The 19,781-nt window shown below is 47.6% G+C and overlaps 1 protein-coding gene across 1 annotated transcript in view; it reads right to left on the bottom strand.

The window, feature by feature from the left end:
• The window catches only part of LOC119397273 (intraflagellar transport protein 88 homolog), a 128,903-nt gene that overhangs the window by 33,343 nt on the left and 75,779 nt on the right, over nucleotides 1–19,781 (bottom strand). Inside the window, 4 exon segments of the mRNA XM_049416510.1 lie at nucleotides 9,778–9,896; nucleotides 10,468–10,583; nucleotides 11,651–11,762; nucleotides 15,715–15,753. Of these exon segments, the coding sequence (XP_049272467.1) occupies nucleotides 9,778–9,896; nucleotides 10,468–10,583; nucleotides 11,651–11,762; nucleotides 15,715–15,753 (386 nt within the window).

The following is a 19,781-nucleotide window of genomic DNA, read 5'->3' as shown; positions in this document are numbered from 1 at the left end:
TGCCTCTCGATTGCATTATCGCCGCGCGCCCGGCACTTCCAGGTCACAAATGGCATGCACGTTATGAGCGTGAGACAGCATTCTTCATAGGAAAGTAGCGAGTGCCGAGAATTCAAGAAAGGAAACGCAAGCCAGCAGCAAAGTAGCCGCTTGAAGCTCTCTCCGTCGTTGCTATGGCAACGGCGCGCGCGGCCGCGCTCGCTTCCGAGTCTGCTTGCCTACCGTTTCGCCGCCTGTTCCGAGCACACCGGAACACCGGTCCCCGCCGCCGGCCTGCGCCAGTCAGCGAGGGGGGGGGGGTAAAGGGGGGGTGTCACTTGCTGAAGGCCTTGACAGTTTCAGAGAAACACCTATTCTCATTATTCTTGTCGGTAAAACACCGCCTCCGTCAAACTTTTGGGAGGGGAGGCGGGTCCTTGGGACATACCCCCTAGCTACGGGCCTGGCCTCTAGACTCCTAGGTCGCCCCGGTCGGTCTACGAAACTTCTTCCGAAGTACCACGGCCCGTACCGTGTGGTCTAGCAAGCCTCGTACTTCATATACGCCGTCAAGTCGCTTGAGACTTATTGTAGTCAAACAATGTCTAGGCATGAGATTGTGCATATGGACCTGCTAAAGCCTCACTGTCACTGTGCAGCTGTCCGTAATTAGCCAGGGACGGCTCTTTTTCGGAGGGGAAGTAAATGTAATGCAAAAGAGCAGCACTACTTGCAGAAGCAGAGAACGCTGCTCCCGTAGAAAAAAGGCGACGATTGAACAATACAAGCTTTGCGTTCGTTCTAATATTACTGGTTACGTTTCTGCGTCGTCTCTAATAGTAGAGTACTTCTTTAAAACGCTTCATTATATTATCAATGGCTGCCCTCATGCTTGCCTCGGTTTCGTTTTGTATTGCCTTCTTATGGTAGAGGTGAACTAAAATCTGGGTTCCTTTTCTTCGTTATTAAGTAATGGGTTGCGTGGTAATAAAAAATAAAACATTAGAAGCTTACTTGCTCCATTTCCAAAAGCGAAACCGAAACTGCAGCAAATATCTTGGGTGCAATGCTCCAGCGAAAAAACAAGCAACTAAATCTTTAGCAGCGTTGTACTAGTAATAATAATTGCTGGAGTTCTGCCTGCCCAAACCATAATATGTTTATGAGGCGTGCCGTAGAGGAGGGCTGCGGAAATTTCGACCACTTCAGGTTCGTAACGTGCATCTGAAACCAAGTACACGAGCGTCTAGCATTTTCGCCTTGTTCAAAAATGCTGGAGCCGTCGTCAAACCTGTGCCCTTTGGGTCAGCAGCCGAGCACCGTAACCGCTGTACCACCGCGGCAACCATAAGCAATTCTGAGAGAGACAAAAAAAGAAGAAAAAACCGCATTGGGATTCGAACCCAGGACCCAGCGATTGCGCGCAAACAGCCAGCACGAATGATCAGCCCATTCAGCCACAGCGCGCGGCGGCTAGACCGTGATACGATAGCTATTATAAAGATACTACGGTCAAACTCTCCTTGCAACGCTCCTTGCAAGTGTCCCCACCTTCCAAAGAGCAGGAACGGAATGCAAAAGTGAAAACAGCTGCTTTCTCTTTGCAAAAATGCGCTGTAGACCATAATTCGATGTTTCACAGCGCAAGAAACGAGGACGACATTGGAAAACACACACAGCGCTGAAATTACAACTGACTATATTTTCAAACTTACAGCAAGATATATGCGCTCTTCACCAGGAAAGAAAAAAGAATAGAGCAAATGAAGCATACAAAAAATTCCAGAAAAAATCGTAGAAGCCCAAACAATTTTGAAACGTGATAAAAAGTGCACGAGTGCAGCTTCGCTTGCTCTTTCGAGCAACGAAAGTGAATTTCTCGTGATCGTAAAATATATCCCAGGTGAAAATGTGTAACTGGGAATCTAACTGGTTTCAACTGGTATTAACTGGAATCAAATGGTCCCAGTTGGGAAACAACTGGTCCCAGTTGATTCCAGTTGCAACTGGTTTCAGTTAGCAGCTGGTCCCAGTTACAACTCAACTGGTCTCAGTTGATTCCAGTTGCAACTGGTTCCAGTTAGCATCTGGTCCCAGGTACAACTCAACTGGCCACCAACGGGAACCATGGCCAGTTGAACTGGAAGCAGCTGGTCCCAGTTGGAAACCGTAACCAGTTAAATAGGAAGCAAGTGGTTCCAGTTGTGCCCTAACTGGAAGTGCGACCAGTTGTCCTAGTTGTACGATTCTTCAAGAAAGAAGAAACTTGAGCACATGGGTTTTATCCAAGAGCTTTTTGTGTCCTACTCACAGAAGGGTTCCGGATCACTGGCCTAGTAATATTCTGAGCAGCAGGGCCGTACCCAGGAATTTTTTTCGGGGGGTGTTTGTGTGTAGAATGGCTAACTTTGGCAACTGGTGGCCGCTGTGTGGGCGTGCAAGTATTTTAGTGTCACCCTCATCTCATGGTTTGCGAATGAATGATCTTTTCTTGTTCAGACGTCATCCTCTTCGCGTTGTTTAAACCCCATTACATTAGTAGTATTACTTGAGCTGATATATGTATTTTTTTAATCATATTGTCGTGGATTATTCAGTCGAGCAAATGCGCAACACAGTGCACTTAAACGTACGCTTTTTTTATCATCATTACATTAAACTAATATTAAACAGCCGTTGTCAATCTTTTTACGTCCATCACGGTGACAATACGCGCAGCCGAAGCGGGCCCGGTTGACGTTGGGGTGTTAATATTGCCGTTGTCTCGCTGGGAGCATGCCATGCTTAATAGTCTTGTTTGCAGCACAGCGGTTACTTCCGTACGAGAACGAAAAATGGAGTAGTACCGAGAGCTACCACAGCTGAGACTGCCGACACAAACCGTTGCACAAACGCAGCCTCTCTGGCCTGTCTACATCGACAGCCGTCACATTAGTTCCGTATCTCATACGCTCAAACATTGAACGAAGCAGTAATTATGTAATCAAACATAAAGATTACACATAAAATAAACTGAAATGAAATATTGCGTGCCAATTCCTTAACATTTAATGGAAGAAAGAAACTGGATAACAAAGACATAAAATTTAGAAACACAGCGATGCCAGTTTCGTACACCACATGTGTGACGAGGGCTAGCGGGCTAGCTACCAAGCGGTGGTCCGTGGACGCGCTGGTGCTGTTTTTCAAAAGGAACATGCAGTCATGGCGTGCGTAAATTATAAATTTTGTCGAATTAGTGTTCGACAGCTTCATACCTGGAAGACGGAAGACGACTTCAGGCGAACGTCGGACAAGTGTTTACGCCTGTGACAAGACAAGACGGATATATAGATCCATTGTGTGCGAAATGCTGCGCTGCGTACCTTGTCCGCGATTCAGCCGTTTGAAGGTAATTGTATCACTTATGCTTCGAGTGCTAGTTGTTCAATATTCTAGAGAAGATGTAGATATAGTGCAAGGCAGAGTGTTTTGAATGTTGAGACGATGGAACGTTGCATTGTAAACAAATGCTTTCGGTACTGCTCTGTAATGTTTCTATATGGGTTTGTGCGGAGTGCTCGCAAATTTGCTGCCATTTGTTTTGGAGTATCACAGAAAACTAGTGCCGTGCAATACTTGTGCTTTGAACGGCATGCTAAATAACAAATGAAGTATACTCGGGCAAATTTGTAACTCCGTCCGCGACTTTCAAGGAAAGCGCAAAGGGCCCGTATTTGCACTCTAAATGAATATTCCTGAACTTTTTGCATGTGTAGGCATATGAATTCGCGTAAAAATAATAATTTTTGCGGCCCACTGCCCGTAGTTTTTATTATTTCATATTTGCCGCTGATATACATAAACTAGGGGTGTGCGAATATTCGAAAGTTTCGAATATTCGTCGAATATTACATTCGAAATATTCGTATTCGATCCGAAAATCCTGTATTCGAAAAGTTTCGAATATTCGATAACTTTGAATATTCGAAAAATTCGAATATGCGATTCGATTATCATGCATAAAATAACTCGTCTTCCACATTTCTGCTGCGTTCGTATCGCTAAAAACGTTGCCGAGAGGAGCGATAAACATCGTAAGTACACGGAGGCACGATATCTGCCTGCGACGAGCGCCCCAATACGTATGATTTATTGCTGGTGCATCTCCGACGTGCAGCGCTGTTGGCGATCATGTAACCGTACATTTTCAATATTATGCGGCCGTAACGTACCGCACTACCACTCGTTCACTATGCGGGACCACTTCTGAAGAAAGAGAGTGACCCACGTGACTGGTGGCGGACTGTAGGCACCTTCAGATACCCCAGTCTGGCAAAGCTTTGCCCCATGTATACTCCCTATACCAGCCACTTCTGTTCCAAGCGAGCGTGCCTTTGCAGTGGCGGGGGGGGGGGGGGGTGTCTCTGTTAGAAGGGAGCGCCTGCTGCCTGATCATGTGGAGCAACTCATATTTCTTCATGATAATATCTAGTCATTACTTTCATTGTGCCGTGATATTTGCTTGTGTTGTGATGTGCATTGTGCTAGCCTGGACATTGTGTTCTGGAGATAGCAGTGTATGTTGTGTTGCCAGGCAGGCTGTTAATGTTTTATTTTTTTCAAATAGCTACATGTTAAATCGATATTGTTACTGTGGAGGCATTTTTCCTTTGATATTCGATATTCGAAGGTGGATATTCGTATTCGAAAAATTTGATATTCGCACACCCCTAATATAAACTCGACTTTTAAAAATTCGGGGGGGGGGTGAATAGATCAGCGCATGATCTCTACAGATAGTGTTTGCAGTATGAATTTTTAGAAGGTAGGTCTGCTGTGTATGTCTATAAATTGATATGACTCTTTTACCCCAGCGACACGTGCCCCTCGTGCGGACACACGGCGACACTCACACACATGCTCTGGGAGTGTAGAAACGTCCCTCAGAAGCTCGCTTCTCGCCGACCAGCAATGGGCTGTCCAGCAGGCCCACGAAGCGGCCGCCAGGTATTCTCTGTCGGTCCCTACGTGGGAGACGCCCGCTACGCGCTGAGCGCGTCCTGCAGGACGTAAATAAAGTTTTTCCAATCCAATCCAAATCTTCTGAAACTTGCATGAAACATGTTACCTCTTATTTTGCAGCAACGCTGTTTCATTGGTCACGGGTGAATGGCACAGATTCATCAGCTGCGCAGCCTGAAACTTCACCAGTTTCACTGAGAAAATACAGGACTGCATAAAAGGCGAGCGGAGGAAATCATTGCACTGAATGTGCAACCACGGTGCTTGTTCAAACCAGCTACAAGAGCAAATGCCTATAGCTGTGTAATATTTTCTTGTGTAATATTAATAAATCATGATCTTCTACCCCTAACATGGAGTGTCAGGTGTTCCTTTGAATTTGTTGTGCTCAGAAAACATTATTTGCACGTTCAAGATTGTTTGAGCTAGTTGGAGTACATGCATGTACATTGGGGCACCAACGGGGAATGGGACCTGTTCACAACTGGGAAAGCATTTCCAACTGGTTCCAGTTTCCAACTGGGAATGCATTCCCATTTGGTCCCAGTCGCCGACTGGGAATGTATTTCCAACTGGTCCCAATCGCCAACTGGGAATGCATTCCCAACTGGTCCCAGTTACCAACTGGGAATTGTTCCATAAACCAGTTGAAGTGGAACCAGTTGAAACCAGTTGGATTCCCAGTTACACATTTTCACCTGGGATGTGATATCGATGATGGGTTGTTGTTTCCTTCGACTACAATTTTTTGTACACCAGGCCTGCAATTGTCGCGTGACCAAAATCACGTAACATCGCACATCAACTTATGTGACTACAATCACGTAACAACTAGCCACGTGACCAAAAATCACGTAAAATCACGTAATTAGTCTCGCCACTAAAATCCCGCAACGTCACGTAACTATTGACGTGACGTCTTGGCGCCAAAAACTTCGGAACAACCGGGTGGCGTGGGGCAACCTCAGCGTCTGCACTGGACTCTAATAAAGATGTACTGTCTCTCTCACGTGACTAAAATCCCGTCACGTAACTACCAGTGACGCGACGTTTCCCCTTCAGAACCACGCAACAAGTGCGTAGTCTGGGGAACCGACCGAAACCTGAGAACAATAGATTATCCAAGCCTAGCCATATCCTATAATACTATACTAGCAAAGCACCCCTAGCAATAGCTTGGTATTACTAGCAAAACCTTAGAAGAAGCTAGGTCGAACGCTAGCTACGCTTTCGGTTCCAGCCTTGCGCAACCAGTACATGCTGCGCACATTTTCATTTACAGATGTTTAAAATGGCATCTTATTGCGGTACGTTGAGGTGGGCTGCGAGTGCGTGCGAAAAGCTGCTGAATCACAGGATTTTCGTTTTGCAACTGGGAGCACCAGTCCTTGGACTTCCCGAAAGCTTTGATCCACACACGTCGTATCACACGGACCAATCCGATGCAGCGCACAGTGCTTTGTGATGTTAAAGGAGAAGGCATGCTGATTTTTTCTGTTCACGTAGGGCGATAGATATGACAAGAGATGAATAAAAATCCCAATTTCACCGCAAGGACGATGCAATGAGTGCGATAGCAACAAATGAAGTAAAGCTGGCAGCTAACTCTTCTAGATCCAGTGTCGCGTAACTCTACACAGTGGTGCTGTAAGAGAACACAGCCACTCCAGGTAGGAAAGGGGATTTCGCACAGTCTCTTCGAGTTGAGAGCGCAGCATGTAGAAGGGTATATGAGCCGTCCGCTGATGCTTGTCGAGATAGCGATATTGATTTTATTTAAGTTAGGGCGAAATCATTGCACTGCTGTTTGAAAAAGAACAAATACTTTTTCCTATTCTTTGATTGGCTTAATTATCTGTTGGTTTCATTAGTAGTGTCTAAGAAAAAAAAGAACCCCTCGAAAAATTCCCCTTCGTTCGTTAAGATTACGACGGACACTTGCGTTAGCCCTAAAGTAAAAAGCAACTGCAAAAACGTCTTACTTTGTCATTTAATTACTATGCCTCGCTTGTCTAAGCTTAGTTCGCTTCCTTTACGTTGCTGAATTGTAGGTACCTGAGAACATCTTAACGACATCATGAGAAGGGAGAAATAAGTTTCCACCACAACGCGTACAAAAGTTCGAAAGAGCTTTGTTCACTATAACTTGATCGGGCGTTCTGTTCCTTAGGACGTTTATAAAAGAATAAAGTAAGAATTACAAATGTAGATCTGAACGATGTGATACTAAGAAAGTCATATAATAAAGAGAAAAAGAAACGGCAGCTCAAGACTACAGTCAAGAACCGAAACCGAAACGAAAGCTGTTTTTTTTTTTTGTTTCGGCGGCGACATCCTGTGCGAAGCTGTGGAACTAAGTCGCGGGCTGAAAAAAAAAATTGATCCGTCGCCAGGAATCGCACCGACGACGGCGCGGGGATGTCGCGCTCAGAATTTGAGCGATTAGCTCGCTCGGTCACGGTCGACGCCTTGTCGCCTGTGGTAAGCAAGGGTTTATCAATTTACCACAAACATTTGAACGACCGCGCTTCAAAAAACGCGTTAGGGAACAATGTTATGCCAATTGCGGCAAGTTGAGAATGGCTTCAAATGAAAGCTGAGTGTCAGGACTACATGTGATTTCCTGACCATTAACATTACTTGCTTAGTTTTACGACAGTGACCGTTTTTGTCTCGAAAAACAGGCCACATTTTTCGCCGTTACCATAGACTCCCATTGTACAATCTTTAACTGCTCTGGGAACAAAATTGAAGCTTACTGCAACAGGACCGCTGCAGTCCACTCGTGCGTTTAGGTTCCCAGAAGCGCTCTGTGGCCTGCGTTTTTCAACATTCACCCGCTACACTTAACTATTCGGGAAAAACTCGCCAGTTCCATTGAAAACGCGCTAGCTTCGCGCCGGGGCCGCCAGGGGCGCTGGCTGTGATGTGTCCACAAAAGCTGGTTATGCTGATGCACAGAGCAACCAGGACACCGTAGCTGCAATTCAATAATGTGTAAAGCAGTATTGCGCCATCGCGAACGTGATCTTCAGCCTATAGTATGTCTACAGCCGCGCAAAGGCCTCTCCCAATGATCACGAACTCACCGTATCCTGCGCGAACTGATTGCATTTTAAGCCTGTAAATTTGTTAATTTAGTCGCTCCACTTAACCCCTTCCCGTCGTAGGCCGCCTTTCCCATTTCCACGGGCGCATGACCCTTAGCTAGGAACCACATGGCGCAGATCATAAATAAATATATTACATCAACAATTGCCTTCCATCAGCTGTGGTGGTGGTGATTATGTGACGTCGATTGTGGTTGCAGTGTTGGTTGTCCGCATTATAACAATGTAATAAGCATTACATATTTTCTCTTATGACTCAGCAAGGTAGTCAAAGGAGCATAGTGTAATGTTGGACAAAGAAGCATTATTTCCCACATACATAGGTAGCTTTTGCCTAGTCTTTGTTTAATACATACAAGTATGAGTTCTTGAGCGTACATTATAGCATAAGACATATCGTGACGGCCTGTGTGATTGTTTAAATCCAGTATTCTGGTAACTTACTTCAGGTTCCTTTTGCCACTGCGGAAGAGGTCACAGGCGTTTAGGGTAATGGTTGCGTCAGCCGCCATTTTTATGTGATATAATAGAAAACCAGCGAGGACATATGCATTCAAGAAAACCGGCGTCGTCACACTTGTCGTGGAACATCAACTACAGCGTGCCCACCATACCAGTGTCGTGTTTGGACCGATAAACCCCAAGAATAAAATCTCTGCTTCGTCCTACTGCGTGCCATCTCTTGACATATACCTCATCGGGGCCCATGTCCACAGCACACTATTAACCTAAAAATATTCAAAACTAAAAATTTTCAGCTAATCCTAACGCTGAATTTAACATTACAGAATGCAGCCGTATAATGGAAAAGAAATTAGGAAAAAAAATCACAGCTACGCTTAAAGGCGAAGCAATGACTGCGATACGAACAAACTGTATCGTTATACGAAGTAAAGCTAGCACCTAGTACTTCCGAGTCCGATATCGCGTAACTCAACAAAATGCTCGTGTAAGGGAATACGGTCGCTCCAGGGACAGAAGCGGTTTTCGTGGTGTCAGTACTCTGAACGCGAAGTAAGCGCTGAGAGCACAGCAAGTTTACGAGCCATATCGCGATGCCTGTCGAGATAGCGCGCGCGAAAGCGACCGCGCCCATCGAGCGACGTAGCCCCCACCCCTCCCCTACGTCCTTTCATGCTTCTTACGAAAGACGGGCTGATCGTTTCCTCTCTGCTTGATTAGCAATTGAGCGCAAGCCTCGCACACGGGGCGATGTTATCGCATGCGCCTTCCGTGTGGCGGAGGCGGCCGGCTCGTTTCAACTCCGCTTCAGCCGCGTACGCCGCAAGCGCTCGCGAGCTTTTACTCGCGGGTAGAACATAAGGTGTGCGGGGTGATGTTATCAATGTGAACATTATACGGAAAATGATACCGACGGGAACGGCAACGGCGACGCCAACGGCAAAAACCTGTCGAGACTGTCTGTATAATTATTGTACGAAAAAGCTTTGGGAATTGGGCCTTGCTTGTGCTAGAACACAGTATAAAACAAGGCCCGTTGGCATGCCTGATGACCTGCTTGTATTGCATTCTTGTGAGTGTTTTTGTCTGCGCCGTCCATCGAGGAATACATCAAAGGCCCTGCCGCCAGACCAAGCGATAGGTCCTGTCTCTCAGTGTGGTGACTCGAAAGTTCTTAGAAAAAGTACACGACGGGAAAGGTTTTGCGCACTGCACTACGTACATTCGACGTTCTCTGGGAACCTCCGATGCAAGCTCCTGTAGGTGGCGAGTGCTTTCTGGTAGTTCCCACTCCTGTTATGGCAACTGGCCACCAGAAGAGGCCACTTAACCTGGCTGGGCCTGTAAAACAAGTCAACCGATAAACAACACACACAACCCCTTGATCGAGTGGTTTCTGCGTCGTAATGAAATGGGCTAGAGAAACAAATGCAAGTTCATTTTCGATAGTTTTGAAACTACGATAACCATAAGATGCGAAGAAGTTTCTCAATGCACAAAGTATCTAAATGAAAACAATAATATCGCGATCCGCACACCGTGGAGCGCGATATTGTTGTTTCTATTTAGATATTTTATAATACTGCACTCCGCGAACAAAACGTCCGCGCTCCGCAGAGCATCCTGTATAAAATAGGAGGTGTTCCGACGACCATCTGATTACCGGCGGCCGACGACTGTAACCCCGCCATCACTGTGTGTTGCTTGCACTTTGACTGTTCCTTTCCTGGGCACACGTTCACCTAATAAAGAGTTTCGTCTTAAACAGTCTGACTGCCGCCTTTTTCACCGTCACCACCATGTGAAAATATATTTCCTTGGTATAGTGGGCAAATATATAAGTGATAGCATGGAAACGCAGCAGCCCTGTGAACGGCATGGTTGACTATAGAAGCTTGAGCAGTTCACGTACTGAATAATTGCCGCCTTTTCGAAGTACTTGATGGCCTTCTCGTAAAGCTGAGATTCGATGTAGTATGCCCCCAGCCAGTCGATGATGTCGATGTTCGATGGGAAGTATCTGTAAGACTGAAAACAAAGGAACTCTCAATCTGTGGCTCTTGTGCATGCGCGCATGATCGCTAAGAGCCTCTTGACACCTCCTCCCCCCCCCTCCTTTCCTAGCTACGCCTACGACTGTCGTCTTGGTCTTCCAGCGATTCACGAGGAATTAACTTCACTAAGCCCACTCGAAACAAAGAACATGCATTTTAGCTTGCGTTTAGCGGTGGGTGCTTCCTTGTTTCTATTACTTTCTGCAATCATGCTCGTAGATAACAAAACGAACCTCTTTACACATTCACCAAGAGTGGCTGCGACGAACAGTGGATTTCACGACGCTCTCATTTCTCCTCTAGTCACGAGTTCGTCGGTAGAACACATTCATATCCTTCCCGTAAATTCACAATGCGCAACTAACAATGAGAGGCGCCGTAATGGAGGGCTTTGGATAATGTCGACCACGTGTGGTTCTTTAAGGTGCGCTGACGTTGCACAGTACACGGGTCTCTAGCATTGCCCCTTCATCGAAATGCGACCGCCACGGTCGGGATCGAACCCACCTTTCGGGTCAACTGCCGAGCATCGTAGCCACCGCGTCACCGCGCCGGCCATGTATACAGGGAGGGACAATATTATAAAATACTAAAGTACCGACCCTCGCGGTACCGTACGAAAATTGAAGCGCTCCCTGCATCAGCCAAACTGGAAACACTGACGAGGGAATTCGCGGCTTCAGGAAGGCGTCATGAGAGGGAATGCAAGCGCATGCGTCGTGACGGATCATAGCAGTGACAGTCACTGGTATTCCTCATGTGCAGGCAAGAACACGGGGTAATTCGTGGGAATAGATTTTCAGTCTGTTGTTCTGTTTCTACCAGAACGTGTTTCGGCTTCACGCGAAGTCCCAGATGCATTGTTATGTTGGCAACATCTTACTTATATAACGCATAGAACCCTTGCTTCTCACTTTGCAAAACAGAACCAGAGCAGGCCCGTAATTCTAATCATGGTCAATTATTTTTACCGCAGTACTTTGGCAAATGTCTGTATTATGTTCGCTATCAATTAGACCTTATCCATCACGCTATACTCACGTCCGACTGGTATTGGAAAGCTAACTGCTTCTCCCCTTGCGAGTCGTAAATGTCTCCAATCTTCGACAGCAGGTTCGGGTCTGTAGGTACTAACGTCGCCAACTGCTGGTACCTGCGACGACAGATTCTATAAACATGCATTCGATCCATTACAAAGGTCGACGCGCTAGACGAGCGGAGGTCGTTTACTTTCGCGTTCACAAAGACGTGCTTTCAGTTGAAGCCAAGAAATATGATATCCCATCCTATCAGCATCAATGAGCTTTCGCACTAGCGGTAGGGTAGACGATTGCTTCGGCACCGCGCAGGCTGTAAACTCACTTCACATACCATTAGCACAACTGGCGGAGGAGAAACTTGTCGGTTAGGCCATAGCAGCATCCCCTTACACACATAATACATGCTGAGCTGCTCCAAGTCAGCCACACGTAACTTGGCGCAATGCAGCATTCTCCCTATCGCGCAGCGAATTTTTACATCGAAGCCAATGCCGAGCTTTTACCACATCATCATGTGCGCTCCGGCGCATGCCTCCCTACTGGAAACTAAGGCAGCATACACTGCAGCAGCCCGAGAACAGTGTTTTGTGAACGCTGTTTTCGGGCTCGCATAGTTACGGAATCACTGCACCCTTCTACTGCCTAAACACCCTCCAGCCCCCGACTAAAAGTAACCTATCCCGATCTATTACGCGCCTCACTACCATATACTTGTCGTACCCCTCCTCCACGGTGTATACCAGTAAATGCACGTTTTGCTCCCGTCATGAGTCCGTCCTATGCGCACGCCCACGCGTCATGTGAATTAAAGCGGTAGGCAGCAGCGCTTCCCAATCCTGTATATCGCTCCAATGGCAGAATAACGTTCCCCCGATCGTCGTAATTTCCGTGTTAGTGAAAGCGTGCGAGTAAAGCCAAAGAATGCATCTCAAAGGGCCTGGAAATGCGCCGGCCATCTTTCGCCGCACGGAAGGCGCATAAGGGAGAGATGAGTGCTGTAAAACAGGAGCTCTTCACAGCACTCATCCGCAACCCACTCAAGACCGTCCAAGAATTCCTCTCTGAAGCAACGGCAATCTAAAAGCCAATGGACATGCGCAACCAGGAATACAATCGTCGTTTCCTGCTACACGTCGTCGAAATCCAAGGGCTCTGCTCCGACAATCTGCGTGAGACGATAGGGGCAATTGGAGAACTACGCCACATATTCCCGTCCTCGCAGCCCCAAGTGGATTCGATCACTGGCATTGTTCGTGAGGAAGTGCGGCATTCGCTGGGAATTCCCGAACTACCGCAGCCTCAGCAGGAAGGAATGAGTGACGCTGCTGCCGCATGCCGCACTGTCACCACTCCGCGCCCTAGTCAGGACCCCACGCCACCGCTATTCCGTCGACTGCCATCGACGCCACCTCACCCACCTGTCGGCCAACGCTACCCACCGATAAAGACGGACGTTTAGTGTTCCCCCGACAACCGCCCATACAGCTACCACTGCGGGGAAGCCGGTCACACGTACCGCTTAGACTGCGTGGTACTGCGTAGACTGCGTGGTTTTGCCGTGAACGTGCCGCGAACGCAGCCACGTGAACGACTTCGCGACATCGCCGACTACATCGCCGGAGCACAGCGGCAACGACGACGACCATCCCGTTCACCGTCGCCCGGCCGCTACATCTCGCCGCATCGCCGGCAGTACACCGGTCCAAGCCGGGGCCGATCTCTCAGCACTTATCCGGAAATCTAAGGGCAGCAACCGATCAAGGTGCAGTTGCTGTAAGACGAAAGGCCGAAGAACCTCCGCCACCGACGATGACAATTCGGGAATCATCACATATCTCCTCGCTGCCTACCAGACAGAGCCTTCACGAGGGCACCTCGCCGAAACAAGAACTGACAACACGACGCAGCAGCATCAGCGAAAGTTGAAGCAGCCGTGATTCGACCCCACGACCTAACCGTAACGCAGGAGAACGAACCACCGACATCGACGTGCTTACTGATGGCCACATCAGCGCCCTGGTCGACACCGAAGCCGACTACTCTGACGTCAGTAGCCCGTTCGCCGCCAAGCTGCCGAAAAGACAGTGTGGGAAGGCCCCCAAATCTGAACGGCTGGCAGACACTTGATAACGCCGACAGCATTGATAACGTGCACGGCAGGAGTCACTGCTCGTTACCGGACTGTTCATTCCCTGCGAGATTCGCCGATTTGAAATAATGCTCCCGAGACTCGATTCTTGGCATGAACTTCTTCAGCCAGCATGATGCTGTCATGCAGGGACTTATCCTTCAAAGGAAGGATAAGTCCCTGCGGTTTTTCGTCGAATTATCGTCGTTTGAACAAAATCATGAAGAAGGAAATGTACCCCCGCCCACGAAAATGCGACACCTTGGACCGGTTGTCCAACGCAAGGTATTTCTCGTCGATGGATATGAAGAATGGCTACTGGCAAATTGAAGTTGACGTAAGGGATCGAGAGAACACCATCTTCATCACGTCAAATGGCCTGTTCACATTTAAGGTCATGCCATCGGGACTTCGTTCCGCCCCTGCGACGTTCCAACGCGTCATGGACACAGTAATGGCGGGCCCAAAAGTCGCAGTTTTATATCGTCTACTTGTATGACGTAGTCGTTTTCATAGTCACGGCCTGCCAAGAAGGGAGGCGCCCCTCAACCCGAGTCATGATACAATCTAGCCTTTTAAATGCCTCGTGAAATGAGCATGAGTAGTACATTCTACGAACTAGACAGCTGTCGAACAGGGTTGCCAGGTTTGGCTACTTTGCGCCAATTTGGCTACTTTTTTAGGCCGGTGGCGGCAGAAAAAGTGTGTTGGCTACTCGGCTACTTTTTGGCTACTTTCTTGTTGCCTCAATTTGAACCAAATTATCAATAGCTTGTGACGTCGCATCCGCTGGCGTTCGAGTATGCGGTGTCAAAACATGGTTATCAAGGCGTGTTACAAGCTCCCGAAATTGAATTTGGCGCTCGCATTATACAAAAGAAAAGTCTTATGCATAAGTGGCTGGGACTTGGGAGAAAACTGTTGCATGGCGTCTCATTTCGCAGACCACCTACTGCTGAACGCAACTTTAAGCTAATTCAAAGTGAACAGGACAACCGAAAGCGCTCCGCATCCAAGGTGCTATGCACTTGTCGACATTAGAAATCGGATATCTGACGAACTGCTTGTGTCGTTTCCAAGACTTAGGGGCGGACTGCGGCTCGAGAATATTAATTACTCAAACTTCGTCATCACGCGAGAAACGATTACCGAAGTGAGTACAATTGATGCTTCAATCACGGAAACTGACTTTGCGCACTCTTACGCAGCACTAATTTTTATTGTCGGTGGTACTTGTAGCCCTTTCAAGAAAAGTCACGCAAGGCTCGCGAAGAGGACGTCATTTCTGCAACAGCGTAAGAAACTTCATCATCCGGCACGAAATGATTGCTAAAGTCTACAATTTATGCTTTATTCTCAGAAATTATGATTTTGAAGGGTTTCTGGTGTACTTCTTTACGTTTCCACCAAAAGGCTACTGAATTTAGTCATTGTCGCAGTCGTTTTCACACACGTGCGGCTACTTTTGGCTACTGTTAGTGCCCTTGGCTCAAGTAGGCTACTTTCTGGCTAGTTTTTCCGATTTATTGGCTATTTTTTGTTTTTTCGACCTGGAAACCCTGCTGTCGAATTTCACTCGACTATCTGTCAGGTATAGATGGCTTGCACTGACGTCACTGAAACAGCCCCGTTGCAGCACCTACATGGCGGGACGCGAACTTTGTGATGTTACGTTAGTGTTATCAGTTCATCGCATGCTGGTTCCTTCGTTATTCATGCACAGAGGCCCAAAAACATTTGGTGGACGTTGTTATCACACTGAAGCAGGTTAATCGCCGCGTGATTATGCTGCCTTGCCGTCATCTAAGCCACCATGTTGGAGCCATCTTGGGCGTCCATGACGTCATGTGGAAGCTATCAATATTCTCTAGACTGTGAAATCACGTCGCCCTCACACCACAGGTGTCTTCGCTACAATAATATCAATGAGCACATACCATTCAAGTGCTTCATCCATGTTTCCCTGCAGTTCATACCTGTCTTCAAGTCAGGGACTGAAGCGAAATGGCGAGTTTGGCGTTTTAGTATATCTTTTCAAATTGCTGCAGCGCTAAAAACATAGAACTAAACAAGATGACAAGAACGAGCCCTGGAACGTCGATTAACATTAAGAATTTGCAAGTATATGTATAATGTCTGGTACAGCACGTCATTCTTGGCGCATGCTTAAAAACGCCAGCTCTTTATCAGAAATCATTACGGAGGCAACGCTTAAGCAACCCTCCCAGAGATAGGACATGCGCTCAGTTGCGACTATTTGTCGCGTCATGCGCATTCTGTTTTTCTTGATTACAGAAGTCTGTGCCAGATTGGGCGAGCAATCCTGACACTATGCAAAATGACTAGCCCGAAGTTCATCAAATCTTTACCTTTGCGTGCCTTTTAACACGAAAGTGTTTTATGCCGTGGTCCACCAAGGCTCCACTGACGTATTTCTGTCTTAAATATGACGTTGTAAAATATAAAGACTAACAGTGGGCAAAGAAACAAGCCAGAAGAAAAAGTTCCGTCACCGGGAATCGAACTTACGACCCCTCGCTCCGCAACGCGCAGAGCGGAACGATTCGGCCACGGACGACACGTTCTTCGCATTGCTAACGGCGAGCTATTTATTTACACCATTTGCCGGTGGCTGTACTCAGAGATCTGTGTTACAGCGTGTTTTCGTTACCACTAGCCAGATGGCGCGAAGGGCTCGAAGAGCGCGCTTGAAAGGTCGTCGCCGTTGCGACAAGCGCCCGCGTCTACAGGGCGTGGTCGCTTGTGCGTGCGCTTATCTCGTGATCGCGGTGGTTTGTACGTCTCGCGTTGAGAGCAGGAAGGTCACTCAACGCGAGACGCGAGATAAGAATTCACGACACCACAAACGCCGACTAAGAACTGAAAAGGCGCCCAGCGACGGAAAAGAACGTAGACAAAGAACTTCTTTGCGCATGCCCAGGCAAGAGGCGATACCTATCAATCGGGCACGCGTGCTGGTCTACGTGAGAGATAACTGTTGAGGTATTTGATTTCTTCTTTATTCAAGTCAATCGACGGTTGACTCTCGTTTCCACGCCCCGTCTACCATTATTAGCATGTTCACTTAACCTATCGTTGACATCCGTAACGACTGTTGGTAGGCTATTTGGTGATGCATAACTTCGTAAGAATAACAGCACGAACACGATGTTCGGCCTCGTATTCGTGTCTCCTCTTCATGCTGTTATTACGAAGCTATCGTTGACACATCTCCCGGTTTGGCCAACGTACACTTTCTCAGAATTTCGTACTCTACGCCTTCTGCACATCAAATAAAAGGCCGCCTCTGCCTTGTGCCGCAGATTTGCTTGCATGCCTCCGTGTAGGTCATTCTGCAAACCAATAAATTCTAAGCCCACAAACAGACGAGGACAAGAATCACGTATGACACACAGGCGCTCGTCGTATGTCCTCATCTGTTTGCGCGCTTACAATTTATTGGTCACGTTATACCAACACACCCAAACCGCCACAGTTGTGAACTTCATTCTGCAAAGCTTCGAAAGCCTGAAGGGGGCGAAGAATGTTGCTTACACATCGCACCCCCGGGCTGCCTTCTTAAAATTCTGTAAGATTGTGTCAACGTAAGGAATCACAGCCATTCTTTACCTGCGCGGTGCGCTGTTCTAGCAGGTTTGTGGGTGACCGCGAGTTTCCTTAAAAAGGCCCTCTGCGGCCGAAATGAGGGGTGCTAGGGATAACCAGAGTTGAGAAGCCTTTTCATTTTTGAGGTTGAACGCTACTGAACATTGTGGGCAAGATTTGCCAAGAGCGTTCTTTAAGCACAACGTGGCAATTGCTCGTTTCACGAGCTTAGATGGGGTGGACTTGAAAGGCAGAAATGGTTCGTTGGCGCGCGGTTTATAACACCAGCAGACGCCTACAACTTTACACTAGAACCGGATCTCTAAAAACTTATTTGATCATTGACCGGGAATTCGTGCGTTAGATCAAACGGGCTGATTATATCTGAGAGCAAATTGAGCAGCTTTTCGAATTCTAGTTCTGTACGTGGCCTGTGGTTTCACAATTTAACAAAGCTAAAAAGTAATCAAATTATCGCGACACATCAGGAACGTTCTTAGCGGAAAGCGAGCCGTTATTTGGACGATTGGTAATCAAGAAATATGTCGCTAAGCATTGGGGCGATGCGAGGCTAAACATAAGGCGATCGAAAAACGCATAGAAACGCCACTGTGGACCACTGACTCCGAAACTGAAACATGGCGTCACTCCATAACGCTTTTTAGGGGCGAAGCTCCTTAAGGCGGCACCCGTTCGTCCCTCGTAGTCGTAGTCGTAGTGAGTAACCAGTCTTACGCTTTGACCTCCAAGGTGGTGCCGGTGGGAGATTTTTCCTGTGCGTTGTTGAACAATAAAAAATTCGCAGCGTTAGCTAAAAGCCGACTTCTTCTGTCTCTCATTCCCATTAGCAGCCATTCTTTACCTCCAAGGTAGTGCCTGGTGAGATTTCTCCTGTGCGTGATTAAACAATAAAAATTTTGTTCAAAACGCCGTTGATTGATGAAATAAACCAACGAAAGACGCCAGATGTTCTGTAAAAGCAAAACGAAAGAACGCCAGATGTTTCTAAAGCAAAACGAAAAGGCGCCAGCTGCTTAACGAAAGACGCCAGATGTTTTCTAAAGCAATGGTTTTCTAAACAATGAAAATTCACAGCGTACATGTAAAATTAAAGTGAGCTGCAAGTCGTCATAACTCATCGAACCTTTAGTATAAACGCGCCCGATCTCACGTCGGTGATGATGTACTGGGCAGAATTCACGGAAGATTCACGGTTTACCGATGAACCTCCGCAGCTTCGCCCACTCATCATCATTCACTCCGTGGATATGCTGTGATTTTTTTTTGCGTCCTCTTAAGGTTTCATCGTTAGGCTACCGCTTAATCGTGACTAACTCTAAATACGCTTCAGAATATTTTTCCACTAATACTGATAACAGCTGTCAGACATTCTGCATTATTATTAAACATCCCTTTATTCTCTTCCACATAATGTAATTCTCGAATTCGCTGAGCATTCCATAGACAGATAAGGCTGCGCTCCTTTTCAAAACGCGGTCGATGTTACTGCTAGTGGTCTTTAAAATTCTTCAGCTTTTATTTGCGACCGACCTGCATTCAGTTCTAAGGGACGCCGCCCTTGCAAAAGCAAGGCGTATGCATTGGGTCTTGCAAAGCCCCAATGCTTAGCGACCTAACAGTGCGTATGCTTGGACATGTTTGTAATTCATGTTCGCTTTTTTAGCGCGCAAAACGAACAAGGCTGGAAAAGCACCGACACAGACACAGCGCTTCGTTCGCGTCGTTTCCTTTCCGTCCTTGTTCGCTTAGTGCGCTAAAAAAGTGAACATTATCGACGTAGTTCTTGCTCATTTCGATGATCTGAATAACTCCTCGCTTTCCGTTAACGATGTTCTTAACGTTGTGGGAATCGAGCGCACCCTCCCCTTTGGCGCCTCGTTCGCCATCTAGCGCGTGTGCTGGCCCCGCGCGGCTCGAGCGCCTGGAACCGCCGTTAATCGGCGACATGGCTACCGTGGCTACGCCGCCAGGCCTTCTTGCTCGGTGCGAGCCATGCGTTGGTCTTCCCCGCACGAGCCACGCGTCCGAACATGTTTGAACAATGCTCACGCCACCAAGCTAGCTTACGTCACTGCGCAACGCCTGTCCTCATTGGCCGCCAGTGACAACCCACTTCCCCCATGAGCTCGCTTCTGTCTGGTGTTAGCTTGCCCGCGGGAGATGCTCTCAGGCCAGCACGAGAGGTTGACGCGCTACTCTGGCCGGCGGCTTCTCGTCCGTGCGCTCGACTGCTGCCCTTTGTGTGATGGTCGTAGCGCCGCTGGCAAGCGTACTCGATCGGTCTTGCGGAGTTCCCCTTACGGCCTGAAAGCCCGTGACTGTCGTACTGTGCTGCATCTGTTGTATGTTGACATCCTGTCTCAAGTGCCTTTTCTGC

Source organism: Rhipicephalus sanguineus, chromosome 6 (genome assembly GCF_013339695.2).
Source record: "Rhipicephalus sanguineus isolate Rsan-2018 chromosome 6, BIME_Rsan_1.4, whole genome shotgun sequence".
In the NCBI taxonomy this organism is placed as follows: domain Eukaryota; kingdom Metazoa; phylum Arthropoda; class Arachnida; order Ixodida; family Ixodidae; genus Rhipicephalus; species Rhipicephalus sanguineus.
The sequence above is the reverse complement of the archived record's forward strand: the minus strand, read 5'-3'. Positions and strand labels throughout refer to the sequence as shown.